Here is a 17,586-nt window from a genome sequence, read left to right as displayed (position 1 = left end):
GGGAGGTAGAAATAGGAAAGTTTTGCTCAGAGAAGCTCACTCAGATCCTACAGACCTATGCTGACTTTGGGATTTTTTCGCTTATTTTCTTTACAATGTAAAATGAGGTCTTTATCTGCATCATGATGAGAAGGCTTCCAGCTTCCCATGTGTGTCAGCCCATGAAGAGTCATGATCCCCACATAGCCCCTTCCAAACCCAGCTAGAGCACTCACATCTGCGCCTTCACCCAAAGCTGCTATTGCAGTGACAGCTCCAGAGCTGTCTTTTATAAAGCAAGACTTTGCAAAGTCAGTGTCTCTTCCTCCAAACAAGGAAAAAGGCCTTTGATCTGTCTGGTGAACATTAGTACTTTGGAGTGGGAAGTGGCCCCTTGCTGTGCATCAGAGGGACTAGAGGCTGCTCATGGGGCAATTAAAAAAAAAAAAAAGATGTAAGGAAGCAGAAGAGTTTCTCAAAATCCCAGTGTTGGCATTAAGTTTATGGAGAAGGGTTGTACCTGCTCACACACAAATATCAGTTGTTTCTACGCTGCACAGTTTTTCTGAATCAGGAGAAACAAAGCCCTATATGAACAGTGTGGCTGAATGTTTTCAAATAGAAGCACAAAATCATCTCTATTTCCTGATTGTTGCCATGTATGCACAAGTAAACCAGGGAAGTTCAAGTGGCTGTCCTGGAATCCTGGAATGGCTTGGCTTGGAAGGGACTTTCAGAGATTAGTAGCTCCAACCCTCCCTGCCTGAGTGCTGGGGGCACCCAGTTCCCTCAGGCAGGTTTGATGTAGGAGGTGCAGATGGAGCCCAGGTCTCATCTGTGGCTGGGCTTGGACCCACACTCGACTGATGGCCTGGACATTGTCACCCTTGGTTTGTGCCCAGGTCCCTTTCCAGCTGCTCCTGGTGTGGGAGGTGCTGGAGCCTGCAGCAGAGCGATCTTGCTCAGCGCAGCCAGTTCACTGCAGCCCGTGGTGCTTTTTCCAGGGGCTGTCATCCACTCCTGGGGTGTCTCAGAGGCCGCTGAGGATGAGGGGACTGAGCTGGTTCTCAGAGATGGAGCACCCCAAGCTGGGAATGCAGGAGGTAAGTGGGAATTTGTCTCATGTCCATGTTTCCAGTGTGGGAGGTGGTTCTGTAGCCCCAGTGCCACTGGTGGCCCTCAGCACTGCTTACAGAGGGGCCTCACATCCCTCCCAGTCCATCACAAAGCTCTGCTGAAGCCAGTGCTCACTGGAGAGGCCATGTGGGACATTTTGTAGGGCTGCCCCAGGATGCTCCCTGTGCAGCCCCTGTGGAGGGCATTGTTCCCATTTACCTCATCAGGTGGTTTTCAGGACATTTTTGTAGGAACTTTGGCTGTAGCAGCTTGAGAGAACCAGCACGTAAGTCAGAAAGTGGGAGAAAGGCCTCAGAAGTCAGATGAGCCTTCCCCCAGCTCCAAGGGCTCCCACCTCCAAGTCTCCTGGTTTTCTGAAGACAGCGATAAGTGTTTCCAAAGACAAGTTCTGCAGCAGAGAGAATTTCTTGCTGCCAGGAGACATTCTGGTAGACTTTAATGTAGTCTATACTCATGGATAAGTGATTATGGGAGATTTTCCCCATGGTCCCTCCACTGGTCAGTGGCATGGGCACAGGATGTGTTTGGGGAATAGGCCCCTCCAGCTGTGACTCTGCTTTATTTCAGGACACAGCTGCGACTCTGCTTTATTTCAGGACACAGCTGCTCTTGTGCATCCATTTCCACTCTCACCATCTCCATCTCCCCTCCCTGCAGGTGTTTGATGTGCGGCCGCTGTGGGGTGAGCTGCAGCCAGGAGAGAGTGAGCAGGTCACCTTCACCTTCTTTGGGCACGCCAACATGGTGGCGCGTGTCCGGGCGCTGTGCCACGTGCAGGGAGGCCCCAGCTACGAGGTGGTGCTGACCGGTGAGGCTTCGTGCCCCAGCTACCAGCTGGACCTGCAGGAGATTGACTGGGGGCTGCAGGTACCACAGGCTGCTCCTGCCACAGCTCCTTGGCTGGCATCATGGCCACCTCCATCCCAGGCTCTCTGCCCCGCTCAGCCCCTCTGTTGCCTCTGGGGCTTGGAACACAGCCTGTGAGAGACAGTCCAGCATCCCAGCTGGACTGAAATGGCCACCCCCACCCCTCCCTCCCTTGCCCTGGCTGAGGGACAGGACACTGTCCTCTCCAAGGCACCTGACCCTGCCGCCTGGGGAGCACAAGGCTCCCAGGGAAGATGTCCAGAGGGACCTGTCCCTGAGATGGCCCTCCACTGATCTGCTCCTAAAGCTTGAGCTCCAAGGAGATGCTCTAGTCAAATGCTCTTGCTTGATCCACAAAATCATCCAGGGAGGAACTTGGGCTTTCAGTCACTCCAGTACCTGAAAACAATGTCCCACAATAATCCCCACTTCTTTTCTCTTTAGAGTCCACAGATACTTCCAGTTGCTGGCACTGCCTGTGTTGTCCTGTGTGTCTCTCTTGTCGCCTGTCTGTTTCTTGCCAATATTTGCATGCAGGTGCCTTTTCTTCTGGAATGCCTCTCAGAAATGCACTGACTTTCAGATATAATTCATGGGAACAAAGTTGTCAAAGCAAAACAAAACTGTTCATTACTAAATTCAGCCGAGCTGGGTGTGTGTCTCCCTGCCCCCGGGAAGGAGCAAACACCCTCCAGCAAAAAGGCAATCTTTGTATCCCCTCTGTACCTAGCTGGGACAGTCCCTGGCCCCTTTCCCCTTGGAGGGGTACTCAGGAACTTCCATTCTCTCTGACCAACAACTTTTCTGTCCCCTCCCCTCTCATCCTCCTTCCTTTTGGTCAGGTCAGGTTGTCAACCCCGTCCCTCTGCCAGCTCACAGCAACACCCAACAAACCAACCTGAACAAATCCAAACCACAAACAGCAACATGCAGAACCATAAACTTCTATTCTTTAACTCCATAAGCTTTTGGCTTCATCTCACACGTCTCAGTGCCACCTCCTCTGTTTCTCCTGGCTGTTGGTGGCCCCTCAGAGTGCAGAGAACCTGGTCCCCTGGTTCATTTATTCCTGGTCTTCCCAAGGCTTTTCCCTCTCTCTGTAGCTGTGTAGTTGCACTGTGGCTGTGTGCTTTCAGTGCCATGAAAGAGGCAGGAGGTTGCCAGCATCAGCCTGTGTCTGTAACTTCTCCCTGCTCTGTCCTCTCTGCAGAAGTTTAACAAAGTCCTCAAAGCAGAGGTGACCCTGCGGAACACCGGGCTCATGGAATTCGCCTTCGTGGTGCCAAACTGCAGAACTGGCACTGCAGCAAAGCCTCTGCCTGGAGTGCCCGTGGTCATGCCCACCACAGTGAGTAGCACAAGTCATTGCCTCTGGCCCTGTGTCAGGTGGCCCAGGAGAGAATTAAAGGAAAAAAGGGGGGAAAAAGAGGAAAAAAAGTGGGGGGAACCCCCCAGCCATGCTGGGGCTGCAGCCCAGTGAGAGCTCAGGAGCACACACTGCACCCCAGGGGTGGAGGTGCCAGCTTTTGGGCACAAGGAAGGTAGAAAGTGATGTGGTCTGATGGTTTCTTCTGGATGAGAACCTGTCCCCTCAGCCTGTCTGTCCCCTGAGCCATCCCACAGCAAAGCTCTGATGCAGTCCCTTCCTCCTCTCCTGTCCCTGCAGGGTTCCCTTGCACCTGGCCAGAAGCAAGTGTTGAAGGTCTATTATCTGCCAGGAAAGCTGGGAGCCTTCCACAAGACTTTCCAGGTCCAAGTGGCTCATCTGGAACCAGCAGAAATCGCCCTGAAGGGAAAGGGGACCTTCCCTGGGGTTACCAAGTACCGGCCCAGGAAGCTGAAAGGTGAGCACTGTGTTGGCTCCCAGGAAGATCCCCTGGTTTCCCTCTGCCATCACACATCAGGCAGCTCACACCCATCTCCACAAGCCTGGAAGTTGCAGGGCTGCCAGACCAATGCTTTGGCCTCTCTGGCTGCTTCCTGAGTTTTGAGCAGTTGAGTCCATTTAGGCTTTTTCCCAGGATCTTGCCAGCACATTGTTGTAGTCCTGGAAAGATGATGGCCAGGCAGAAAAGCTTGGGAAGAGGCTGGCAGGGCTTTTGTGAGAGAGGCTGGCAGGGCTTTTGGCAGGGTTGGATGTGCATGGCATTGCAGGGGATAACATGATGCCCTGTGAGTGAGAATGAACATGAGGATTCAGAGAGGAGCAGCAGCATCCATGGTTTCTGGGACAAGCCAGTTTTGGGGAAGTGGGACTTCTCAGCTTCAATGGGATTGGCAACGTGCCTTGTCTTCTATTTATGGATAATTTTTTCCTTCAGAAGAGGAGATACTGCAAGAGGAAGGAAAAACCCCAGAGGAAGAAGAAAAGGAAAAGGATGAATCATCTGTGACCATCTGTGGTGATGGAGTCACTGATGCAGTCATTGATGCAGTCCCTGATGGGTCACTGATTGTCACACCTGAACAACAGGCTAGTGTCCAACATCTCCCCAGGCCCCTTCAGCTGAGGGGCTCCCCCAGCAGCACACTGGGTCTGGTGGAACAGGTGGGAGGGTTATTCCCACTTGGGAAATTGGAGGAGTAGCAGCTGTGCTCCCTCCCAAAGCTGCCTTTGCTTGTGGCCAGCCCATCCTCCATACTTGGAGCTCTCAGATAGGTACTGCCACAATCAGATTGCAAGATTTCTGGGCCACTTGCTGAATTTGGAGAGCTTGTGGTGTGTTCTCTTTTGTGACTGAGAGAAATATTTGTATTCAAGGGTTTATACCTAGAAAGTGAGCAGAATATTCAGAGTCAGTGAAGGGCCAAGCACCAGCAAAGTCTTCTTCATTTGCTGTGTAAATGGCAAGAAGGGCAACTGAACTGGTGAACTTTGTGATCTCCAAATGGCCTTATTTATGATAGCCCTCATTTACTTTTTTTATTGGTGTATGATTCCATAAAGTATTTCTCACCTGTTCTGGAATACAGAGGTTAAGCAGAAAAAAATACTTTTTTAAAAAAAGGCAATTTCTGTACCTGTATGATGGGAATCATGTGGTTTCTTCTCCAGTGATACTGCCAACCTTGAGTTTTCAGCTGAGGATAAAGAAACTGAATCATCCAAATATTCTTCAGAAGACAAACCTTGAGAAGACCAAGGGAAACTGGGAAGCTCTTTGAAGAATCTACAGAGCATAAGAACCTCAAGGATTGGCATTGGCACATCTTGTTTACCAATAAAGCAGGGAAAGGAATCTCTTAGGGAAGAAATCTGTGAAGGCTGAGCCCTGCCCAGGCATGGTGCAAACTCCATGAGATCCTGCACAATCTTCCTCTTCTCCCAGTGAAGCTTTTCAGGACAGAGAACTGGATCCTTTCCACCTCTGGGAAGCACCTGGAGCTTTTACAGCCACCCTTAACCACTACTTGAAGTCCCACCTGTCCCTTGCCCCTGGAATTGGAGAACTAATGCTGTAACCCCTGTGTTGAAGGCAGTGACACCCTTGGGATGGTCATGGATGACAGTCTGAGAGCAGCCACAGTACCTTGGGGTACTTTGGCCCAATAACCCTGGGGACTGTGGCAGGCTCAGAGAGAACACTCTTGGTCAGGTGTGAGATGTGTGGCACTGATTGTGTGGGTCATTATGACTGAACTTATTGCTCATACAGTATCTACATATTGTCAGTGCAGTATAAAATATCAGCAGGTCTAATATAACATGAGCAGCTTTGGGTAGAAACCTGCAGGTTTACAGACTTTGCAACTGCAGAACTCACAGGGACAAAGCAACAAAGCACCTGTGGAGCTACTTCAGGATTTTATCTCTGGACATGACTGGGTCTTAGCTGGATCTGCAGCCAGAGGCACCAGGAAGCTGCTGGGGCATGCAAGGAGCTCAGGTGGCACGGGGAGGGTGGCAGGAGCCTTTCAGCCCTTGCTCCTTGCCCGATTCAAGGGAACCCTGCAGGGCTGCCCTGATGCTCTTCCTCTGCCTTCTGCATGCTTTCCCATCCATAATGGGATTTCAGACTCCAGAAGAGCAGCCTCTGTGAGCTGCACTCCCAAAGGCAAAGGTGTTCTAAAGTGAAAATCACTGCTCTAACTTGTGCCACTGTGCTGCTGAGTTGAACAAGAGGAGCATCCCCAGCAGCACCCCTTTTTGCAGCTCTCTGGCTCCCAACTAACTGCACACGTGCCAGCTGTGCCAAGGAATGGGGATTCTAGCTGTGATCACACACTGGCCAGATTGTGCTATCATGGTAACTGATTTTGAGAGGAATGGCAAATTGGTCTTTACAAACAAGCTGTGGGTCTGCTGGTAGATAAAACCAGCACTGGGAGATAAAAGAAACAATGGGAAGGATTCCACTGATTGATGAATGGAAAAAGATATTTGCTTTTACAAATAAACTTTAGGTTTGCTGCTAAATTAAATTGGACATTGAAAGATGAAAGAAACAATGGGGAAGAAAACCCCCCCTAAATTCCATAAGAATTAAAAATTAAAAGGGAGGGTTATACCTTAGAGGGAAATCTTTGGTATCAGGCATACCAGGAAGTCTGAACCTCTCAAGTACCTCAGCCAAGGGGGAAAAAAGAAGGGAAATGTGGCTGGAAATTGGGATAAAAAGGAGGCTGTGTCCTCCAAAAATTGGAGAGATCCCAGGGGAATGCCCCATGGCCTTTCCCTTTATTCAAATAAAGAAAAAGGACTCCTCTGTCTCCTTTTTGGACATAAACCTCTGATGTTTGTGGATTAATTTTCCTAACAACTTCTTGACTCAAATTTATACTGCTTTATCTTGTCTTCAGGTTTCAGTGTGTTTGGCGTGGAGCATTCAGTCCTTAACTGTTCAGAGGCTCTCGCTGTGCAGTGTTGGTCTCTGACGATTCTTCAGGGGCTGTTTTGTAGGTTCTGAACCCCTCTCTGTTGTTGCTTATTTGGTGGGTTGTCCTCATGAATCCTCACCTCCACTTTTCTGTCCTGGAGAAGACTCCTGCCAGCAGTTGAGTGAGATTTGATAACAAGATGGTGAGGGACAAACTTCAGTCCTGTTGCCTGTATCCTGAGTTTTCCATAGCCTATGGAATTGCCTCATGAGAAATGTTAAATTAACCAAAATTCATTGCACATATTGACCTGCCCTCTTCCCTCCACAAACCCAAACTAAACAAAAAAAGATTGTGAAAGCACCTGAAACCTTTTATATTTTTATTGTGCATTCTGTAAGTGCTCATAGACACCACACAAGACTGTATGGATCATGTTGTCCATGCATGGCACATGTAAGAGGCAGACAGATCCCTGAAAGTTTTCCTAGGCTAACTCAGACACAAATTCCATCAAATAGTATTATCTCATTATAGACAAAGCAAAGCACAGAAAGTATCTCTGATCACACAGAACAAAGGCACTGAAACTGAGAAAGAACTGAAACACACCTTTTCAAAGTCTGTTTCATAAAAAATATTGTGTGCTTCTCACAGCTCTTAGATTAAAAATTGTATTAATCTAGTTAGAGATCGTCATCTTAAACTTCCCAATTCCAATGAAATTCAAGTGTAGCTTTCAAAAAATAGGTACAAAGGAAATGAACCAACCTCCTTTTTCCTCTTTCAAAATAAATTCATGGCCAGACCAAGTTCTCACAGATTACTCTTCTTTCTTTCATGTATAGATGCATACAAATTAGTGAAGTAATTCTCAGAGGATGAAAATAAGTTGTCAAGATCATAATCCACTTCAAAGGTAGGTCTCCAAAAATTACAAGAGCAAGAAATACAGCAAAGTGTGCAGTCAGTCCCCATATCTTGAATGACTTTCTGTGTTCCTGGTCATGGTAGGTAAAGCAGTGTACTCGAGTTGAGTACCCTGAGGAGGTTTTATAAGAGAAGGTCTTGTAATCTAAGGGCTTGACAAAGTATTCCAAAGGCACAACAAAAATCTCGCTCACTTCATCTGGGTTAGGAGTGACCTGGAATGTTTCCTCTATAAATCCTACAACTGGTGTCACCAAGTTATTCATCTAAAAAGAGAGAGAAAAAAACAAACAATAAATAAGTAAATTTAAAAAATCAACAAAACCCTCATACACTTATGTTTGTACCAAGTAAAAATGTTCATTACTTAAAAAATCACTTCATTGTTACAAAATGAGTACAAGAAGCCTGTGAATTGTTTTCAACTGCAATGCAATTTAGTCCCCCTAATGGCAATCTATGTAATTTGACTTGAAGAATTTGAAGTCATATTTTTGTACTGTCAAAAATGACTTTACAAATACTCTGTTCATCCTGTATAATCACAGAGCAGTTAAAAAGGCTTGCCAGTTTGCTACAGAAGTAGAAAAGCATGCATGCTTTCCCATGGCTCTTCCTTCTTGATGTTTTTTAATTCTAATTTTAATCCAGATTTTCCCTATCATAGATCATATTGCTGTATTGTTTTCCCAGGAATTTTCCAGAATATGGAAATATTTTTCTATAGGTACAGAAATATTATTGCAATGTATTTAGCCATAAAATGTAACACTATTTGAAACACATTATTTATGGACATTTTAATTCTAAATGTAATCCCTGCTTCCATGGGAAGGCAAACTCATTGAAATCATAGTTTGCATCAACAAAACACCAAAATTCTTTAGGATACATTGCTAGTTCTATTTGTTCACACTAACAAAGACCACTGTCCTGTAGAAAGGAGGAAGAGCAAAACAGTGATTGTGGTATTTGATTCAAGTCTGGAAGGTTTCTGTCTGAGTCAGAAGCACCTGGAATGTACATACTGAGCAGACAGAGTGTCCTCTGACATGTACAATGCTCATGGTCCAAAACCCTCACCATCTCTCCTACTGACTGAAGTAATTGGCTGGAAAACAGGGAAAATTTGATCCTTTTTACACACTGCCTCTGAGCTATGTGGCTTTAAGGTTATCTGTACAAAAATGTACAATAATTTAAGAAGTTAAACAAAGCTTAAATAAAGCTTTTTGCAATAAAATTTCAAAAGTAGTTCTTTCCATTTTTAATGGGGAGAGGGTATTGCTATCAGATAGAAGAACAGGAGGCATAGTGATAAAGTGCTACCTGCTAAACAAAAATAATCTTCAGAAACAGCAATTCCTCTGTTCTAGGGGAAAACTGACCGTATGTAATACTGAACACTGCTATTGAAATTGAGAACCTGTTAATTTACAAATGGTGACCTACGCTCCAAAGACACCTCTGGGAGTCTCCCTGCTAGAGGAAGATGATGCACACAATCCAGGTGCACATCCCCTCTCTGTCTGCACAGCCCTGGAGTCAGCAGACACCAAACGAGACAGCGTGAGGCTACAGCAGCCACCCTGCCTGGGAGAGTGAGCCCTGCACAGCTCCAGGGATGGGGACTGTACAGCCTGTCAGCAACATCTGCTCTGCTTCTGGGCTGACCTCATGGTGAAGAGGATTTCTTTCTTGCATCTCATCACAATGTCCGTGCCGCTGCTGTGTCCATTGCCTCAAGAAGAGTTCTGGTATGGTCCCCTCTCCGACACCCCAGGAGAAGAAAGCAGCCAAATCCCCTGGCAGCCTTCAAGCTGAGCAAGCCCCCCTCTCTCAGCCTGGCTGCTCATCCATCATCCACTCGCTGTGCCTGCTCTCCTGGCTCTGCTGAACTCTCACAGGGCAGCGCTGGCTGTGGGGTGCCCCAGAGCTGCTCTCACAAACACCAAACCCTGGGCAAGAACCCTTTCCCTGGCCTCTGCTGGACACACGGGCTGGGCACACGAGGAAGTGGTGCCTCTTGGCAGTTCCAGGCTTGAAAAGGTCACTGCCAACCACACAACTGAAAACCACCCAAACTTATTCTGTAATGATAGGCTGACTTACTTTATCAATTCCAGGCATCAGCCTACAGATGACTTCCACCTTCTCTGGCTGAAGACCCACTTCTTCTTTAGCTTCTCGGAGAGCAGTGTCAATGTCATCTCTATCACTGTCTTCCCTTTTACCTCCTGGAAAACACACTTCCCCTGGTGATCTTCTCAGCTGGAATGTAAAGGAGTACTACTGTTAAATAGAACAAGGTTTATGTTTCTTACTGGATCCACACTGATACGTGTTGGTATTGCAGCATCCCTTTATGTTTATCTTTCCAGTCAAAGAAGCTGGAAATGGTGGTTAAGGAGAAGAAACATGCCTTAGCAAGAGTAGCCAGCTAAGAAAAGGCTGAGGTAGCTATCTCCTGCTAATCCATAAATCCTCACTATCAAAAAATACCCTGTACCTGTACACCATTGTGTAATTCATACCGGAACTTCTGCTTTAGTATGCCAAAGTTCACATTTTGCATCATCTTGTTTATGTAATCAGTAAATGACTGACAGATTAATCCAGACAGACAACTTGTAGAGCAAGATCAAAATACTCTAAGAGCAAAAACTTTTGAAAGACACAATTAAATAACGTACCCATGAGAGAGGAAATAACATTTTGCTTCAGCCCAAAAGATTACAGAGCAAAAGAATGAAAATGGTCGGTCGGTTCCTATCTGTTGTTATCTACGGTTAAAATGTGTTTTGTTTAATCTGTTGGGTGTTGTTGAGAAGTGGGAGAGGGGTAGGGTTGAAGACATGACCGGAACAGGAAGAAGGGTGAGAAGGGAAAGGACAGAAGAGTTGGCAGCCGGCAGAACCTGAGTCCCTGAGCAGGCACTCAATGGGAAAGGGGACAGGGGCCAGCCCCAACTGCAAAAGAGGATCAAAGATTGCCATTTTGTCAGTGTGTGTGTGTGTTTCTGCCTTTAGGGAGGGAGACACACACCCGACTCAGCTGACTCATTGCAAATTAAATTATTTAGTTATTGCTTCAAAGACTGTGTCCCTTCCTGACTGTATCAAAAAGTGAGCTATTTCTAAGATAGCTTTAAATACATTCCAGTAGTAGGCTTGTGCATCAAGGATCAGTAACAAACACATTTACAATCAATTTAGCAGCTATGTAACTGTGACTATTTGTTTTTTTAAGTAAGACCCAGCAACAGAAAAAAGTAATCCCTGAGTACAGGCAGTTGATGTGACACACGGACGGAAAACAAGAGTTGTAGAAGAAAACAAAATGCTGGAGAAAGAGCTCTGGCAGCCTTGCGTTGTTGTCTTTTGTATATTAAAGGGAGAAAGGAGTTATAGTAACCGCAGACTGTAAAACCTCATTTAACAAAGCTGCGCTCCGTGGTCAGTTTCCTTATTTAAGTTAGCAACCATTGCCGGCTGTGCTAATGTTAGTTTCCCGTCACGGGTTTCCGGGATCCTGGCGTGCTCCTGACACGCAAACACCAGAATCACATCAGTGTAAAAACACCCGGCCGTGCCCTTGGGCACAAGGGCGGGAGCAGGGGGGCACTGCGGCGCGCAGCTGCAGGGATCGCGCCCCGGTGGTTCCCGGAGCCCCGGTACCTGCAGCGAGCGGACGGTGAGCAGCAGGTGCAGCCGCCCCGCTCGCACCATCAGCGGCAGCAGCACGGCGGCTCTGGGCAGCGGCAGGCCGGAGAACCTGTCCCCGATATCGAACTGCCTCAGGCGGTGCCGGGCCCTCTCCATGGCGCCGTGCCTAGGAGCGGGCAGAGCGGAGCTCGGGCACCCTCGGGCCGTGCCCCGCTCATGCCCCGGGCCGGGACAGGGACAGGGACAGGGACAGGGACAGGCACCGCGAGCAGGGCCCGGCTCCTCCCGCTCCGCCCCCATCTCCGGCACCGCCCCCGGCGCGGGCGCGGCTCCGCCACTCAGCGCTCGATCGCTCCGGTGACAAACGCATGCTTTTTATGATTGGCTGTTCGCAAATGTTAAAATGAATATTACGTGTGCTGTGTTAGAAAGTAATGCTGTGTTACTTCTCTTAAATATAGTTTTAGGTTCTAAAAAATGTTAGAATAGAAACGATGCTATGGAGGATACTTTTTTTTAAAAGAAAGGACTCGCAGCGATACAGCAGCCACAGGACACCTAAATCTTTCAGAGAAAAATAAATTATTGCCCCATTATCAGAAGAAACGAACTTCTTCCTGCCTCAAAGGCGCTGTTAGGATTCAGAGGAAGAAGGGGGCACTGACCAGATAGAATCCTGTGTTTGAATGGAATTTATGCATCATGTATGAAATATATGAATATGCAACAGGCTATTGCTTTTAAGGGTCAATCCTTTGTTAACGGGTGTCCTTTTTCGAGCTTGTGCTGCCCAGAAAAAGGTACCCGGACGTCCATAACTCTTTGTCTCTATTGCCTCATATTGTCCTAATTCAAATTGTCCAAATTATTATTACTCTAATTGTATTACTATTTTATAGCCATTTTATTACTATTAAACTTTTAAAATTTCAAAAACAAGTGACTGGCGTTTTCCACAGTTCCCTTTTTCCCTTTCCCCCTTCGGGCTGTCCCTGCACCAGGAGCTGCGGGGCCGCGCTGCCCCAGACGTGCGGAGGCTCCGCGGATTCCATCCAGTCCCGCCTGAACTCCGGCACTGGAGCGGCTCCCAGTGGGAGAAGAACCGTGAAAGGGCTGCATTTGTGACCAGTCACAGAACCACAGGTGGGAGAGGAGGAACCAGAGGAGGTCCCTTCCACAGAACGTGGACGGGACCTTAAAGATCACCTTATTCCACCTCCATGGTGTTGGAAATGCACGAACCTTTAGATACAATTCACTGGGGACAAATGGTCGAAGCAAAAGAATACTCTATTAGTAATGAGCCAGGTGTGTGCTGCCCATGCCTGACAGACCAAGACACCCACCCCCTGAGGAAATGGCTTTTTTTTATACCCTTTCCTGGTCAGGGCTGTCCCTATCCCCTTTGCTATTGGATGGGTACTCAGGAACTTCCATTCTCTCCCGACTGCCAACTTTTCACAGAATCACAGAATGAATTAGATTGGAAAAGACCTTTAAGGTCATCTAGTTCAACCCATGACCTAACTCTTCCTCATCAACTAAACCATGGCACTGAGTGCCACATCTACTTTTTTTTTTAAACATGTCCAGGGTTGGCAACTCCACCACTTCCCTGGGCAGGCGATTCCAGTGTGCCGTCACTCTTTCAGAGAAGAATTCTTTTTCTAACATCTAATCTAAACTTCCCCTGGCACAGCTTAAGACTGTGCCCTCTTGTTCTGTCACTTGTTGCCTGGGAGCAGACCGGGCCCCACCTGACCACAACCACCTTTCAGGGAGTTGTAGACAGTGATAAAGTCTCCTGAGTCTCCTTTTCTCCATGCTGAGCACCTCCAGCTCCCTCCGGGGTTCCCCACAGGGTTTGTGTTCCAGCCCCTCTCCAGCCTCGTTGCCTCCTCTGGACATGTTGAAGCATCCCAAGGTCCTTCCCAAGCTGAGGGCCCAGACTGGACACAGCACTGGAGGTGTGGCCTCAGCAGTGCTGAGCACAGGGGAAGGATGATCTCCCTGCTCCTGCTGGCCACACCATTCCTGACCCAGGCCAGGAGCCATTGGCCTGCTTGTGGCCTTCACCAGGGCACTCTGCTGGCTCATGTTCAGTTGGCTGCTGACCAGTGCCCAAGGTCCCTTTGTGCCTGGCCACTGTCCAGCCACTCTGTCCCCAGCCTGTAGTGCTGCAGGGTTTGTTGTGGCCAAGGTACAGCACTCAACACTTGGACTTGTTAAACTTCATGTTGTTGGACTTGGCCCATCTATCCAGCCTGTCCAGGTCCCACTGCAGAGCCCTCCTACCCTCCAACAGGTTGACACATGCTCCCACCTTGCTGTTGTCTGCAAATTTATGGTCCCCTTCCCTCTCATCCTACGTCTTTTTAGTCAGGTCTCCAACCCCACCCCTCTCCCAGCTCACAAACACTCAACAAACCAACCAGAACAAATCCAAACAACACCCCATAGAACCAACACCTTTCATTCTTTAACCTAAGAACCTTCTGGCTTCAGCAAAATCTCACCTCATCTCTCACAATCCACCCTTTCCTTTTATTATCCTTTTATTGCTGAACCCCTTGATTTAATTACCCTGTCTGGTCAGCACTAACTGGCTCCTTTTGTGAAGCAGTTGTAAGTAAGATTAATCAGTCTTTTCTGAGGTCAGTGTTAAATTCAGTCTATTTAAAAGTTCCTGATTTGTCAGTTGTGGTTGCTGTCCATAATTCTCCTCCCACTCAAGCAAAGCAGGATGTAGACACGCTTGTGTGCAGTGTCTGCCATCAGCAGTTCCATCCGTGCTTGCTGGGATGATGCAAACCTCAGATGGTGACTGTAGCACCAAAGGTTCCCTTCCTCAGTGTCCATACCTGCTTCCTGAGCTCTGTGCACTAGAACAGCACACTGCAGGGATGTAGAGGTGAAGCATAGAAGCCATGACACTTTATCCAGCAATTTGCAGAGGCTTAGAACATAATCTCCTATTGCGCTTTTGTCAAAGTCTGGTTTGCCTTATATTCCCACTGCTCAACGCCCAAGGGGTTGCAGCCCACAGAGGAGCAAAAGACTCTCAGGTGGTAAATACAGAGGTCAGTCCAGTCTTGCCCTTGACTGTTCACTATTAAATCATCTTTTGAAGATTAACTTTTAAGGGTCACTTCCTTGTACCACTGTCCAAGTTTGGGGAGGAGCTTCCACTGGCCCTTTGACTTGAGAGGCACAAGAGCTTTTCTGCAGTCCTGGTAATGTTTCAGTTGTTAAAAGTACCTGAAAGGGACCTTCCCATGCTGCTGTTAAGGCATCATCATTCCAAGTTTATTAGAACCCAATCTCCTGGTTTTACCTGATGTATGTGAAAGTCTAGAGGTGATGGTTGGGGTAACAACTCTTTTCTTCTAAGATCCATGAGAGAGAGTGCAATTGCCTGCAAATAATTTCTGAGAGCTGAGTCATTAATTTCAGCCATTGGCAACCCCTCCTCCCTTCCCAGATAAGGTAACCCAAGTAACATTTCAATGGGAGAAAGTCCTCTGCCCTTTCTCGGAGCAGTTCTGATCTCTAATAATGCTAATCTGCTTTCAACCATTAATTTGGTAATATGGTTCTCAAGGATAGCATTCATTCTCTCCACATATCCAGAGCCTTGTGGGTGCCACTGGGTATGAAATCTTCAATTTATGTCTAATTCAACACGTATAGAATGTAAAATTTCTCAAGTGTGTTCCCTTATCTGAGTCTATTCTTTCACTATCCCATATCTGGGAATGGTTTGTTCTAATAGCATCTTAGCCACTTTGGAGGCAGTTGCAGTTGAGGTAGGAAAGGCTTCTACCCCGTGGGTGAGGTGATCAACAATTAAAAGAAGGTATTTCCACCTCTGTGGGATCTCAGTGTAATTTATTTGTATATTTTGAAAGGGTCTAAGGGCTAGGGCTCTTCCCTCACCAGGGTGTTTTCTCATCACTTTCTTATTTACCTTTTAACAAATTGAGCATTGTTCAGTCTCTGTTTGATTCCTGTATAGACTCCCTCACAGCAATAAGTTCTTCCGAATTGATCACACAGTGCTTGAGCTCTCCAGCGTATTCCTTGGTGTAGCTTAATTAAAATTTCCTCAGTAATTGCTTTATTCATTAGCTGCCTCCCTTCCCTGCCCCAGCTGTGACCAGAACTACAGCAAAGGGAAAGTGCCTGCAGCGGAGGGAAGGTTGTGGTTGGGTATCTGGTTCTGTTTGTTGTTGCTGCCAGTGTTGTTTTGGTTTGCCTTACATGCTAGTAAAGAACTGCTACTCCTTTTCCCATATCTTTGCCTGAAAGCCCCTTAATTTCAGTTACAATAATTTGGAGGGAAGGGGGTCACATTCTCCATTCCAGAGAGGTCCTGCAGACACCTGTCTTTCCAACCAAGACAAGCTGACAACTAACGATTTATTGCCAGTTGTTTAATCAACAATTAAACAACAGTTAGTGAATTAACTTAGGTAACTAAAAGATAAGCTAGAGGTGTTCACTGGAAGGGTAGCTGCGGAGGTCTCTGGTGAAGGGTGGGAGACCACCAGCAGCAGAAGGCACGGTGCTGCTGGCTCCTGTGGAGGCTCCAGCTGACACAAACGCTGTCACTCAGGGGGCAGCTTCCAGTGCACCCTCTTCTTGGGCTTCGGGCTCTCCTGTGCCTGCCGTAACGCCGAGCGTTTGGGTTTACCAAACCTCATCTTCTTCTTGTCCCGGGCCCTGCCTCTCAAAATCAGCCGCACCTTCTTCTGACTTGGCCTCAGCTGAGGAATCCTAGGAAGAAGGGGATTGGTGTTAGCCAGAGAAACATTTCCAGCCAGCTGCTTTTCTGCCTCCTTGCAAAGCACACCGTGTTGCATCCTCTCTCTGTGCAAGCAGTGAGCAGCACATTAAATAACTGCACTCACTGCACAGAGGTGCAAGGGCAGGACCATGACCTGTTAAGTGCCTGGGAACCACCTACAGCACACAGGGTTCCATGTAGAGAAGCAGGCCTTGCTTGTCCCCAAAGGAAGCAGAGCTAGGGACTGGCTGCTGCCCAGATCTCTCATTCCAGATTCTGCTCCTTCCAGGAGCGTGATGTTTCATATGGTGTCTTTTCCCAGTGCCTCCCTTCCAAGGCCAGATGATGTGGCCTTCCACAGATCTTTCTGTGCTCCTGTGGGTGTTTCTGCTGCCTCTCTGGGGCTGCCTGACTCCATGCCCACCTCCCCATCCCAGTCAGAGGGACTGAGGGGAGGGTGTTAGGGGGGATGAACCAGGCTGTGCTTGGTGATGCCCAGCAACAGGACAAGAGGCAATGGCAGAATCCGAACAGGAAATTCCACCTGAACTTGAGGAAAAACTTCTTTCCTGTGTAGGTGACAGCTTGCCCAGAGAGAGTGTGGAGTGTCCCTCACTGGAATTATTCCAGAGCCCTCTGGACACAACCCTGTGCTCAGCGATGACCCCACCTGGGCAGGGAAGTGGGACCAGATGACCTACTGTGGTCCCTTCCACTCTGTCCCACCCTGTGACTCAGTGACACCCATCGGTAGCGTGAGTTGGTGGAGACGTTTCCCACCTGCACACCATGATGGTCTTAAACTTGCCCACAGCCTTCGGGGAGAAGCGCACGTGGAAGGTCTGCATCTGGCCAGGAGCGAGGGTGCCGCGGTAGGGGTCGACGGAGAACAGTGCCGCCGGTGTTTCATCGGTCAGATCTGGGAAGATTTCCATGGAGGAACTGCTATGCTGCAGAGAGATGTGCTTTGTCTTTTTCTTCTTCTTGGAAGGGGCTGGCTGCTCGGGCTGCTGCTGCTTGGAATCCTGCAGCTGCTGCCACCACATGGAATGCTGCTGCTTCTTGTCAGGCTGCTGCCGCACTTTAGGAGGACGGGCCAGCCGCTGCCAGTAACGACGCAGCAGCTTTCTGCGATGCTTTACAATTTTAGAGGAGAGGAACCGACCTGCAAGGCAGCAACAGAACACCTTTCAAAGACCTGTGTTCCCAGCAACTCCGCCTCCTGCTGCACGTAGGTGGAAGAGAGCTGGGATGCACTTGGAGCATCTCTGGCCAAGTCCTTTATTCTAGCAGGAAATAGTGTCTGGGAGCAGGGTCTCTGCCTGCAGCACACATTCCTGTGCCAAAGCAGGAGAGTTGCTTTTAGACAGTGACTTTGCATTTGCCCTGGAGTGAGGAACTGCA

The 17,586-nt window shown here is 48.0% G+C and overlaps 3 protein-coding genes across 13 annotated transcripts in view; 1 reads left to right on the top strand and 2 right to left on the bottom strand.

Annotated features, from left to right (window-relative positions):
- The window catches only part of LOC106630380 (hydrocephalus-inducing protein homolog), a 29,747-nt gene extending 22,215 nt beyond the window's left edge, over positions 1-7,532 (top strand). Inside the window, exons 25-30 of the mRNA XM_074551102.1 lie at positions 984-1,082; positions 1,774-1,983; positions 3,194-3,331; positions 3,650-3,827; positions 4,305-4,456; positions 5,039-7,532. Coding sequence (XP_074407203.1) covers positions 984-1,082; positions 1,774-1,983; positions 3,194-3,331; positions 3,650-3,827; positions 4,305-4,456; positions 5,039-5,041 — 780 coding nt within the window. The 3' untranslated portion in view covers positions 5,042-7,532. The remainder of the gene's footprint in view (positions 1-983; positions 1,083-1,773; positions 1,984-3,193; positions 3,332-3,649; positions 3,828-4,304; positions 4,457-5,038) is intronic.
- NUDT7 (nudix hydrolase 7) lies at positions 7,170-11,712 on the bottom strand. Its single transcript, XM_005492548.4, is given in 4 exon segments — positions 7,170-7,730; positions 7,733-7,997; positions 9,844-10,002; positions 11,409-11,712. Coding segments are annotated over 4 exon segments (825 nt in total). The 5' UTR covers positions 11,697-11,712; the 3' UTR covers positions 7,170-7,617.
- Positions 11,713-14,056: 2,344 nt separating this feature from the next.
- The window catches only part of LOC106630510 (hydrocephalus-inducing protein homolog), a 71,512-nt gene continuing 67,982 nt past the window's right edge, over positions 14,057-17,586 (bottom strand). For 3 of the 11 annotated variants that reach the window (XM_074551091.1, XM_074551093.1, XM_074551092.1), the window contains 2 exons: positions 16,963-17,347; positions 14,059-16,172 (listed from right to left, as the gene is read on the bottom strand). In XM_074551091.1, the coding sequence (XP_074407192.1) occupies positions 16,004-16,172; positions 16,963-17,347 (554 nt within the window). In that variant the 3' untranslated portion in view covers positions 14,059-16,003. Of the gene's footprint in view, positions 16,173-16,962; positions 17,348-17,586 lie in introns of those variants that run through there. The other 8 variants (XM_074551097.1, XM_074551096.1, XM_074551095.1 and 5 more) reach the window with 5 other exon arrangements.

The sequence above is a fragment of the Zonotrichia albicollis genome, chromosome 13, assembly GCF_047830755.1.
Source record: "Zonotrichia albicollis isolate bZonAlb1 chromosome 13, bZonAlb1.hap1, whole genome shotgun sequence".
Taxonomy (NCBI): Eukaryota; Metazoa; Chordata; class Aves; order Passeriformes; family Passerellidae; genus Zonotrichia; species Zonotrichia albicollis.
This window is presented reverse-complemented; position numbering and strand designations above follow the sequence as displayed.